The sequence below is a fragment of the Nannospalax galili genome, unplaced genomic scaffold (assembly GCF_000622305.1).
Source record: "Nannospalax galili isolate Female #2095 unplaced genomic scaffold, S.galili_v1.0 scaffold329, whole genome shotgun sequence".
Lineage (NCBI taxonomy): Eukaryota > Metazoa > Chordata > Mammalia > Rodentia > Spalacidae > Nannospalax > Nannospalax galili.
In genome coordinates this window covers 341692-354585 of record NW_008360321.1, presented here as the reverse complement: position 1 = coordinate 354585, position 12894 = coordinate 341692, and the positions used below count along the sequence as shown (strand labels likewise).

The following is a 12894-nucleotide window of genomic DNA, read 5'->3' as shown; positions in this document are numbered from 1 at the left end:
TTTCTAGCCAGGTGTGGTAGTACACACCTTCAATCCCAGCATGCAGGAGGTAGAGGCAGGAGGATTGCTATAAATTTGAGGCCAGCCTGACATACATAGGAAGCGCTACACCAGCCAGGGCTACATAGAAAGATTCTCTGAAATAAGTAAATAAATCAATAAAAATTTAAAAGCCATCATAGTGCAGAATTGTCTACTTACACTGTCATGTCAGTCTACTCAAAGACTTATAGATTCTGGAATATTTGGGATCTGGGGGATTGTGGCTGTTCAACTCGTACTCAATAGTCTGCATTTTCATGGCAGTAAGGAAGAACAATGATCAAGCACTGCAGTGTCCAACTCTATCATAATCACCTTAAACTACTGCAGCTGTTTGCGCATGTGCTGCGTTGCATTTTCTTATGACTGCTAAGTATCTCCTGTTTTCTTTTTAAATTGTTTATTACATTTTGTTTATTTAATGTATGTGTGCATGCATGCACATGCCATCACATGTGGGTGGAGGTCAGAGGACAACTTACAGAAGTTGATTCTCTCTTTCCATCATGTGGGTCCCGGGGATAGAACTCAGGCCATTAGCCTTGGCATCAAGTGCCTTTACCCACTGAGCCATCTCGCCAATCCTCCAATTTTCTTAGTCTTCTCCAGTAAGCTTGGAAAACTGATAAGCAAACCCTGTAAGGCTGTATGAAACCTATAATCCCAGCTACTCAAGAACCTAAGGCAAGAAAATAGTAGGTTCAAGGCCAGCGTGGGCAACCTAGCAAGATCCTGTCTCAAATAAATTTTTCTAAAAAGGACTGGGGATGTAGCTCAGTGCTAGAGAACTTGTCTAGCACACACAATGCCCTGGGGTCAACCCCCTCAGCACAGCAAACAAAACAAACATATGCAAGGTTCATGCAGGAGGTATGTGAACCAGGCCTGGAAAGTAGACTGAGTGTGGAGCTTCTAGCACCAAGCAGGGGTTTAGGCCCATCACCGGGCTGCTCTAGCCCATATCCTGTTTCTCAGCTCCTTTCCAAATGGATGAGGCAGCCACAAAGAGGAGTTATATATAACTGGTATAACTTCTATATCCAACACTTTCTGAATGAACTAATAACAGTAAGTACCATGTTTGTGACTCTACTGCTGTTACCAAGCCCTCTCCTAAGTGCTGTATTTGTAAACACATTCCTAGCACTCCCAGCAATTCTACAGCATATTATTAATCCCCTGTTACTGATGAAGAAACCAGGGCATGGAGAAGTTAAATAATTTGCCTTATATGGCAGAGCTAGAACAGAATGCCAACTTTGGCAGTCTAACTGTGGGCTATATATGATCTTGAGCTCTATGACCTATAACCTCTAATGGTTTCCTAACAGAGCCAGGTCACAAGGATCTCTTACTATCTGTCACTGCAAAAACAAAAAACAAATTCAGAAAGCAAAGCTGGGCAGCCCCATCCAAAAGAATGGTCTACGATCATCGAACTCTTCAGTAGCTGAACCTGATATAGAATAGTAAATTTTATCTTACTGTATTTTATTGTAATTAATTTATAAATAGTTAAATATGGCCTAGTCGCTACTACTTTCGTGGGCACAAGTATGAACAAGTTGGGGTTAGTAAAAAAAGAAAAAAATTCTGGTATTTCATTTTTTATTACATTTATTTACTAGTGTGTGTGTGTGTGTGTGTGTGTGTGTGTGTGTACACACACACACACACACACACTACTGTGAATGTATCGGAGTCAGAGAACAACCTGCAAGAGTGAATTTTCTCTACTAATGTGGGTTCCAGAGACTGAATTCAGGTCATCTGGCTCAGCAACAAGTGCCTTTACCCACTGAACCATCTTGCCAACCTCCAAAATGGAGGTATTTCAAATATTAAATATAATGGTTAGTTCTGACTTGAAACACAAGGTGTCAGAAGAACCAAAGTGCTAATGCAGCAAGCAGGGTCATGCATGAATGTCATCCCAGTACTCAGGAGGCTGAGGTAGGAGTCCTGGGCCAGCATGGCCTACAGAGTAAGACCCTGTCTCAAAACAATAAAACATCCTGAGTCCTGAGGCATCTCTGTACATCTCCGAGTTGTGTGGCATTCACTCCCAACACTGAGGAAGAACGCATGCAACTGTTGGTCTGAGGAGGAAAGGTGGGATGAAGTGGGAATGTAGGAGTCAGATGATTAATCAGTGAGCACTGTTGGGTTGGGGGCCATAGGTCAGGATCAGTCACTGGTTAAACCCACTCATCTAAAAAACAAAGCTATGCGGAAGGTGGGGGATGCAAACCTTTATGACTGAATATGAAAAAAGTTTTCCAAGTCCAGCTTCCCTCCACATTCTGAGGGCTGGGGTGACAAAGAGCAGAGCAGAAGGCATATACAGTCAGCCCAGGCAGGGGACCATTCTGTGTTCTGTACTCTCCCTGATCAACCTTGAAGAAGCTATTAGGAACCCAACTATAATTCCTTCCTACTATGAATTTTCTTCTCTGCCTGAGTTCAACTAAACTACAACTAGATAGATACTAAACCCAAATTTAACTTAGAAACAGATTCCAACTCAAATAAGAAATGAAATCAACACAAAGAGTAGAGACTCTTGACCGAGCAGAAGCCCAACTGGGCTCAACTACACTCCTTGACCTGCATGGACAGAGAAAGGCAGGTGCCACCTCTTTCACCTCCCTCTTCTTTCCTTCGAGAGCTACTTCGGCTCTGTGATCATCAGCTGCCCATGATGTACAGGCCCATGCTAAGAAGGCACAGCTGAGCCACAGGAAAGCCGCACACTCATGAAACAAGGGCAGCCCAGAGAAGCGAAGAGCCCTGCATGAACCATACGGCTATTTACTAGAATTCATGTCCCGGTGCTCACCCCCTCCACCACACACGCCCCCCTCCCTGCTGCCAACCTTCAGGGGGCACTAGCCACAACTCAAGTCCTGAGGAAAACACGCTCTAACTTTATGCCCAAACCAGACACAAAACTGCTAATGAAAAAGTAAATAAATCAATCAACCGTCAACCATTCCTTCCCAGTTTATCATCCCTCTTCCACACAGCAGCCATGAATCCATACAGACAAGTTATTCCTTGCCCATTGAGGTCAAAAGTTGATCCACTACAAAGTCAGACTACAAACTAAAAACATAAAGTCTAGAAGTGTGGAGTCTGAAAAGTTCCATTCTGTTCCAAGTTCTGAGGAATTATTCTCAGCCGGAAGCAGGGTATTGTGGGGCAGACCTTGCAGTTTCCTGCAGGACTCTAAGAACTGCTGCAGGGGAGGCCCATTTACCCAAGGACTGGACATCCAGGTCAAGAGCCCCCAGACTGCTCCTTAACCTTGCCCCTGGCACCTCTAAATCCAAGCTACACTCTCACTGACTTGACCCCTTCCTTCCTGAAAATTCCAGCATTGCACTAGGTACTGATCAGAGGCCAACATGTGCTGACTAACATGGTCCTCCCTGATGGGGCAGAGGTCAGTGGGCAAAGGGGCCACACTATATAAATTCCATCTGTATCTACCCATTGCCCCGTGGAGGATACATCCTTCTCCTCCCTAGTAGGTACAGATGCCTTCAAATTGCTGGTGGGTCATTCAATAGAATTCACCATAAAAAGAAAGTTCATTTAAAAATTCTCTGTAAAGAAAAAAAGAGAGAGAGAAGAAATATTTCCTATGGGAGAATTGATACTTTCATAATAAAGACATGGAACAACCTGCTGAAACAATATAATGTAGTACCTGCACAATTCAGGCGCTTTATTGAGGAGTCTTCTATCACTGGGTATGGTGACTCACACCTGTATTCCAAAAGATGGGAGGCTGAGGCAGGAGGATCACCTTGAGTTCAAGGCCAGCCAGGCTACTAGAAAGACTCTGTATCAAAAGAATCAAGAACAGGTAGTGTTGCTCAGTGGTAGAACACACTTGCCTAGCATGTGCAAAGCCCTGGGTTTCATTCCCAGTTCTGAAAAGAAAAATCTTAAGAAACCACAGGGTAGGGCTGGAGAGAGGGTTCAGTCCATAACATTGCTTACCACACAAGCATGAGAACCTAAATTCAGATTTCCAGGACCCCCATAAAAGCTAGGCATGACAGCATCTGTCTGTAACCCTAACGCTAACACTGGGGTAGGCAGAGACAGGTAGATTCCCGGAGCTCCCTGAGCCCAGCTGGCCAAATCATTAAGCTCTGGGTTCTGTGAGAGGCCCTGTCTCAAAAAATAACATGCAGCTGGGTATGGTGGCACACTCCTTTAGTCCAAGCACTGAGGAGGCAGAGGAAGAAGGTGAATCTCTGTGAGACTGAGGCCAATCTGGTAAACATAGCAAGTTCCAGGCTAGCTGGGGCTACAGGGAAACCCTGTCTCAAAAAGATCAAAAATGGGAGCTAAAGAAATGGCTCAGTGGTTATCAGCAGTGGGTGCTCTTGGCAGAGGACCCAGGTTCGATTTCCAATATCCACATGGCAGCTACCAACTGTCAATAACTCCAGTTCCAGGGGATCCAATGCCCTCTTTTGACCTCTGTGGTGAGCATTGCATGATATGTATGCACTTACACACATGCACTTACACACACACTTGTACAGATAAAGTTTTTTTTTAAAGACCAAAAATAAATAAATTAAATAACACAAAGACTACGAGAAAGACAGCCAGGTTGACCTCTGGCCTTCATACACGTGCACACATACACACATGTACACATACACATATACACACACACACTTGAAAAAAAAATATGATCAAATTCTTCTAACCTCAGCCTGGGTTTCAACCAATAAAGACCTCTCTCTACTAGAAATAGCATTTACACACACACACACACACACACACACACACACACACACACACACACACACAGAGTCTCTTATGGAGAGAACTTTTGCCCCTAAATTTCTAGGCTGAAAATCTATCCCTAATGTGATGACATTAGGAGGTAGGACCTTTGTGATGTAATCAGTCACAGTTACAAAGCCCCCATAAATGGGCTTAGTGTCCCTGTAAGAGATCCCAGAGATCAAGCACCACTTTCTGTCCCTCTCTCTAGCCCTTCTCTTTGTTGTATAAAGATGCAGAGATGCCCTACAAGCCAAGAAATGGACCCTTCCCAAACACAAAGTCTGCCAAGACCATGAGCTTGGATTTATTCAGACTCCAGAATGGTGATAAAGAAGTGCTCCTTGCTGAAGCCCCCAAACCTGTGGAATTTTTTACATTAGCCCCTGTGGACTGCCTTAAAGTAGGAACATATGCAGAGAGTACCCAGTGTGCCTGGCAAGATCTCCAGGCATAACCATCACTTTTTCCCTCTGAACCTGACAGCCCACAGCAGGGTGCTACCTCTCAGTTCAATAAACACCCTTCTACCAAGCACAATGGGCTTGGGGTTTAGGCCCAAGAGTCCAAGGTTGCACCTGCCACAAACATCAAGTGTAAGGCCTGACTTATCCATAGCTTTTTTTTTTTCCTTTGTGGTACTGGAGATTTAACTTAGGGCCTTGAACACATTAGGCAAGCACTCTAGTAATAAGCTATATCCCCAGTCCTTTTTTTTTTTTTTTAACTTATTTTAAGACAGGATCGAACTACATTGCCCAGCCTGACTTTGAACTCTTGATCTTCCTGCCTTAGCTTCTCAAGTAGCTAGGATCTCAGGCCTGTGTCACCAGGCCAGGCTGAGTGCATCAACTTTAAGCGACCACACTGTGACCTCTTTGAAGACAAGGGCCCCACTTTATTCATCTCTTAGCTGCCTGAGTTCAAACAGGCACACCACAGGTACTCCACCGCTCAGTTTGCAGCTGCCAAGTAAGTGTCTACAGAGCTCTTAAGCACTATGTAACAATTTCAAGACTTCTGCATTCAGACTAGCATTCAAAGACAAAGCCTGGATTTTAGGGCAGAGCTATAGAGGATGCACCAGGATGGATCAGATGTGGCTCCAGGTTTATCGAACATTCACTGTACTGTCTTAGGTAGATTTCCTAACCTCTTTGATAGTAACGGCGAATTTCTCTCTTTTGTAAACATAGTAGATGACTTCTTGGGTTTTCCTCTAAGGTCATGAACTCATAAACTAGAAAACTGTGCCTTTGAGCTATTACCACAATATTAATTTGATAAGGTCAGTGAGCATAATACAAGAAGCCCCTTATCTCACACAGATGTTAGACAATGGCAGGCAGTGACTTGAGTGGTAGCTAACACTCCCGCCCACTCGCCTACGTTTACATAGGGCAGACACACACATTTGGGTCATTCTCTGTAGAGTCTGTGAATTTCAATCATCATTCTAAGCAGAAAGGCTTCCAAGTGGAACAACGGCCCACAGACATTACTTCTAGGTAATAACCAGATCCACTCAGACAAAGGAAAATAAAACAGCTTGGAGCTACATTCCACAGACGCCCCATTCGTGGAAGCATCAGGGCTGTGCTCTAAATGTGGGCCAGACACTGCTGAATTCTTATTTTGGCTCTGACTCTCATGGAGTGGATGGTTGTTGGCCAAATCTCTCTTGTAGAAGCCAGGCTCTGGATGGGTATGACAATCCCATAAACCATCCCGATTACAGGGTGAGGCCAGTAAAGCAATTCACAGATGCAAAATGCTGCCAACTCCTCTGGACAAATGAAAGAAGGCATCAAGAGGCAACGTGGCAGCCCTTCTCCTAACCCTGGGCTCCAACAAACTCACCGGAGGGCCCCAAGGCCTTGGCACCCCCAGCTCACACTCTGGCCCCTTTTCCTCTGTTGAAAAGCAAGAAAAGCTGTGTGAATGTACACCATCCAGAAGAATGCCTTGCAAAACTCTTTAAACCACACAGTTAACTCACGCTACTAACCAGCTATATCTAAGTTAGGTTTGGTTCTTCTCCGCTGGGGGGACATTTGAGACACTGGAGGTAAATCAGGGCAAAGTAATAGAGTATAGAGAAGATAAAGGTCTGCCCATGAAATAAGGAGGGCTGTTGAGGAACTCTGCTGTAGCTCTGCTGTTTTCCTTCCCCCACCCCTCCTTTCTTTAACCAATAGGTACCAATGGATACCAGATACACAGCACAGGATAAGAAGGTTAAGAGATAGCATCAGCAAAGTTTCCCACCAAAGCCAGCTAATAGCATGCTCACTGATTAGAAAGCACTTCTGTCATGTGGGAACTCTAATCCGCTCTTATCAGACCTCTGGCTTCGTCACTTATCAGGGTGGGAATGGGAGGTACATCAGCTATGCCACAGAGTGATTTCTGGGGCCCCTGCCCACAACGAGGCAGATCAAAAAGGAGTTCATGCCTGCCAGAGTGAAGTTTTCACCATAGCAACACATGTTATTCCACAAACAGTCAGGACTAAGGCACTCTGTTGTGACCAGTTGGATAGCGTCTCTGAGAAATGAGCCACTGAGGGCTCAGACAACGCAGTGAGAGCGAGAAGTGGCACCTATTCAGCTTGTGGGGCCGTGTTCTCATGATCTCTACTTCTCCACAGAGCTGACAGTCACAGCACGAAGGCCCTCTGATACCCACAGCCTGTGCTCTAAGAAAACAGATGTCAGAGGGAAATCGTGTTGTATACAGCACAGCCACAAGCACAAGGATCCTTGGGGAAAAAAGGGACTTGGGGGAGAGCCAGAGATCAGCTCATTTGGAAGGTAGATGGCTAAGGCTGGAAACCTGAAGACAAACGTTTCCATCTCAAAATATGTCATCTGTAAAGTGAAATACAGCCAGGGCGCCCCATGAGCTGTGCACAGATTTGAAAGCGACCCACAGACCCAGTGAGGGCAGGAGCAGCAGTCAGCAGTGTGGCTGCTGAAGGCTTGAGTGAGGAGCCCCTGTGCTGACACAACGCTGGGCATTTTTACACATATTAGTCTTATCCTGCACTGAGGATCAAAAACTCACCAACCAACCAATACTATCTTTCTGAATATCACACATTTGCCAACAGTGGGAAAACAAAAATAATGAGTGTACCTTTACACACCACAGGATAGGGTTAAACTGGAGTCCTGGTCCGGAGACTCTGGAGCTCTAAATCTCTGTTCTGTTACTCAAATCACTGAGCTCTGCATGCAGAAATTCAACCAAACAAGACCCTCAGGAGAATGAGGGGCCGTTCCTGTGCCCTCTAACTCTCTCTGGAGTATCGTCAATGGGCTGCATTGCAAGCTACTGGGGTAGATGCATAAAGTCATGAATGACACAAGCTAGCAAGGTATGGGCCAGAGAGATGGCTCAGCTGCTAAGAGCACTGGCTGCTCTTACAGAGGACCCGGGTTCAGTTCCCAGAACTCATATGGCACCTAACAACTCTCCATAACTCCAGTTCCAGGGAATCCATCCTCTTCTAATCTCCACAGGCATTGCACGTATGTGGTGCACTTACATACATGTAGGAAAAATACTTGTACTGGGCCATCATCAATAAAGGTGTTACACACTTCTATTAACACAATGAAGAATCTTTTCACAATGCTGACATCAAGAGACCGAACCCACAGGCAGCAAGCTATGATGCCCACAGGTACATCCAAGAGGATGAGAACTGGTGCAGTAGATCCCATGTCCTACAGCCTATGACGCATGCAACAGCTCCCATTGTATGTGCTACAAACATTGCATCCTGACAAGTCAATCTTGAGGTCAGGAACAGGGAAGAAATTAGTTCCTGGAGAAAAGAGCGATCTGCCACACCTGCCTCAAACAATTCAAAACCCAAACCAGCCACTACCCCCCAAACTCCTCTGGGTCCTAAACACTTAAGTTATCACAGCCTGAACAGAAACCAAACCTCCAAAATGACAGACTCAGAATTTCAGAAACATTTCTCTGCAGCTGCAGAAACTGAAAAATAAAAAGTTTCTGTCTTAAAGGTAGTACATAAATTGCTTCCTCTCCTCCAGGTGCCCTGTCTTCATTCTCCCTTCGCTAATCAGAGTCTTCCTCTCCCCCGTTTTTGGTTGGAAACGTGGCATAGGACATCTCTCCCCCGTTTTTGGTTGGAAACGTGGCATAGGACATCGGAAGATGAAAGGAAGAGGGAGGGGGGAGGCTACTTTCAAATCTGACACATACACACACCCCAACTGGCAGCCCACACCCTGAAGGACCATCAAGCCACATGCCACCTAAGAAAGGGCTGAAGGACAGAACTGTTGAGAAGAAAACTCCCCCTTGTGCCACCTCTCCCGAAGCAGTTAAGAAAGAGAAAGCTGGAAAGGAAGGAGGGGGAAAATAAAGTTCCACATTCCTGACATTTTTTAGCCAAGTGCAGTGGCTGCACAGAACAGCTCTATTCCAAACAGCCAGCAAGACTGGAAGAGAAAACCTGGGTCCGGGGAAGAAGCTGTCCCTGACTTGGAAATAAGAAGAGCCCAAACTAAACCAAAAGTGTGTGTAAGCACTGCAGCAGCATAGGAAAAGGCCAGACAGCCTTTCATCTGTTCCCAAAAGGAAGTGATCCCAAGGGAAGGAATTTGGCATCAACATCTCCCTGAAGACAGAGAACTAAAGCCCTGGGGATCCTGACAGGGAAATCAAAGCCCCTGGATGCTGCAGTGGTGACTAGCAAAGCAGGGCTCACTTGGATATGAAGGGCTAAGACTTGTTAGAGTGTGGGATGGTGGGGGGCAGAGGAACCAGCTCCCAGAGGCTGGGCAAGGGACCTCTGGAAGGCGAGTGATCAGGAGAGTCACTTTCTGGAGGAAGAATTACAACACACTTTTCCTGGCTCAACATCAATGAATGAAGGAATCCTAGTCTGGACCAAGACACAAACTCAGGAACCTGATGACCTTTCTCCAGATTTCCCCCACACCTCCTTCTGTCCTCACTTCTAAGGAAACCTCCCCACTATATGCCTCTCTATAAATACACACACACACACACACACACCATCCCCTGGAAAGATCCTAGAAGACCCGAAGAAATATCTTGTACTAGGTTTTGAGGTCTCACCAAACCCATCCTCAGGCTCCTAATCATACTCCAAGTATGAAGATGCTCATATTGGTTTCTCTGTGGTTCTAGATGTTTCTGTTCTCATTTGGTAAAGATAGCTGCTACATACACACACACACACACACACACACACACACACACACACACACACACACACACACACACACACACACACACACACACACACACACACACAGTCTCTGTACAGTCAATGGACAGAAACAGATAGTAAGGACCTACTATGCACCCAGCAGAGATCAGGAATCTTTTAGACTGGAAGTTGAGGGCAAAGACCGCTTCCTCCTAAATCAGCACAGACTAGTGATTCCTCAAAGCATCGTTACAAGGAAGCACCTGTCCCAGAGGTCCTGTAGGGCTAAAGCACTACAAGAAAAGAAGAGGGGACGGTGGAAAAAGAGTACCTGCTGGCATCTCAACAGCCCATTCCACACTCCCCAATCCCTTCCTAAGGAAAAATAAGGAACATATTTTTGTTTTTTCTCGCTTTGGTCCTTTCTCTTCCATCAGGTACTAGGAACAATAAATAATTCCAGCACATCTCTGTTTCCACAGATTGTCAGGTCTAATGCATAGGACTTTCTACAAGGCCGGAGACAGGCAGGGAAGGAGGTAGGAGTACAAATGCTAGGCATCACTCTTTGCACAAAGCTAAGGCAGGTAAAGCCAAAAACCTTAGCAAATGAACAAGCCAAAGATGTGGCCAGCTGCAGAGCATGCAGCTATGATGTTTATGACTACAGGTGTGTCTTTCTGGTCAAACTAGGACTTGGGACATGGCACTGGGAAGCTTCTTAGAATGGAAGACAGCAAGCAGACATAAGGCAAATGGCTAAGTATAGCAAATCCTCCCCTGCTTTGTTATTAAGCCATTATGTTAACTAATAACAGGGGTCCAGGAGCAGGAAACTCTCCTCTCTTTGATAGGAAAGAACAGCTCTTGCTAATATTGGTTTTAAGCCTTACAATCAATCACTCTGTAAGGAAGACATATTTTAATGACTGCTTTGATGATAGGGAAACTGAGGCTGCAGTCTTCAATCAGACCGAGCAAGGAACCAGTCTTATCCCATACAGTAAGACAGGGCAGGTCAGGAGGGGGAAGAGGAACAGCGACAAGCACTACCAAAAGAGTGTGGATGCCAATCCCAGCCTCCAGCTTCTTTCCTGCAGACCCTACAGCCTGGCCAAAGGCAACCCTGACCTAGCTCAAGAACATCCCCTCCTGGAGAGCAGGTCCATCAGTCAAATGAGATCCGACAGGACAGAATGAAGACAAGGAACACGGGATAGACAGTCAGACATGGAAGGAGACTCAGTTACTCAAGAATCCTTCATCTCCAGGCAACTTTTAAACGGCTATAGCTTCTTAACATACCCCAGAGTGCAGATAAGTTACCCTATTCAGGAGGGAAGAGAAAGTGACTTCTCCGGACCATGAGACCCACAGTAAGGGCAAAGGGAGTGTCACATATTGCACTCTTGATACAAGGTATACAGCAGCAAACTCATGCTCAGTTTCCTCCAAGTCTTCCACTTTTCAGTATCACATTTCTCACTCTGTAAGTAGGGAGCCCTTCCTATCCTATCAGCCCCTTGGATTCTGACTCCTTGCTGGCTTACTCAGACTCAGTCCCGAGGCCTACACCACCACCAGCGCACTGCTGAATATAGGATCCTAGTCTGTGTTTCCCTCCAGATACCCTAGCAGCTACAAGCAAATCACCCTTCGCCTAAAATCAAGGTATCCCGATTCTTCCTGCAGCTGTAAAGGGAATGAGGTTCTGGGTCCAAGTCACACAGGGATCTAACAGGTGACAAAGGAAACCTCAGAACTTAGGCCTTTAGGCTATATTAAAGAAGAGGTTGTAGAAGGCCCCCCACTGGGGTAGGGTCAGGGCCAGGTATGAACACCTGGAGCAATTTCCAGAGATAAAGATGCAGAAGCTCTGAAACCCAGAGGAGAGGTGGAGAAAGGTCCAGAGTCCCTCCCACTGAAAGAAGCCAGAAGAGCTAGCGGGCCCCCATTTGGGAGGGGGTTGTTGTGCAATTACTGTGGGTCTGGGAGTCTCCCAGCTTGGCTCCAGGACGCCAGAAAGGAAACCCCACGTATCTGGCCAGGGTGGCAGCGCTGCAGTTGGTTCGAGGCCAGGCTTGGGTTCCCGAGCTGCAGAGAGAGAGCTGCGGGATATGGTGGGAGCCTACGGGGGCGACAGAAGAGGGCAGGGCCGGCGAGGAGCGGAGCTGGGGGTGCTGTCTGGGCTGCCCCAGGTCCAGGCCAGGCTGGTACAGTGGACAAAGCCAGAGGTGCTCACGATAACGTGCGGGACAGCCAGGCGGGCTCCAGCCCAGATGAGGTCCCGGAATCCCTGTCTGCCCGACGGCGCACGGGAGATGGGACCGCCTGCCCCTGCAGCACCCTCTCCCGGTTCTCTCACCTCGAACATAAGCCCGATAAGGACGCAGAGCACCAAGCAGAAGCCGATGTCCGCATGGTTGTGGATGACGAACTCCTGGCTGAAGAGTGGGTAACTTTTCGTCCTCCTGCGGAAAGCCATGGCAGCGGGCGTGCACGGCGGGCGGGGGCCCACGCTCTCCCTCTACAGCCGCAGTGCAAACTTCTCCGGCCCCGGCCCGGTCCGCCTGCAAGCCCGATAAGGACGCAGAGCACCAAGCAGAAGCCGATGTCCGCATGGTTGTGGATGACGAACTCCTGGCTGAAGAGTGGGTAACTTTTCGTCCTCCTGCGGAAAGCCATGGCAGCGGGCGTGCACGGCGGGCGGGGGCCCACGCTCTCCCTCTACAGCCGCAGTGCAAACTTCTCCGGCCCCGGCCCGGTCCGCCTGCCCGCCCCTCTGCCCTGCGCGGAACAACTTCGGGCCCCGCCCCCTTCCTCCG

The 12894-nt window shown here is 47.1% G+C and overlaps 1 protein-coding gene across 2 annotated transcripts in view; it reads right to left on the bottom strand.

The window, feature by feature from the left end:
- The window catches only part of Tram2 (translocation associated membrane protein 2), an 85462-nt gene extending 72578 nt beyond the window's left edge, over window positions 1-12884 (bottom strand). The window contains exons 1-2 of one of the 2 annotated variants that reach the window (XM_029559733.1): window positions 12840-12884; window positions 12435-12639 (exon numbers count right to left, since the gene is read on the bottom strand). In XM_029559733.1, the coding sequence (XP_029415593.1) occupies window positions 12435-12554 (120 nt within the window). In that variant the 5' untranslated portion in view covers window positions 12555-12639; window positions 12840-12884. The remainder of the gene's footprint in view (window positions 1-12434; window positions 12640-12839) is intronic. The other variant, XM_008825207.3, reaches the window with a different exon arrangement.
- Between the last annotated feature and the right edge of the window lie 10 nt (window positions 12885-12894).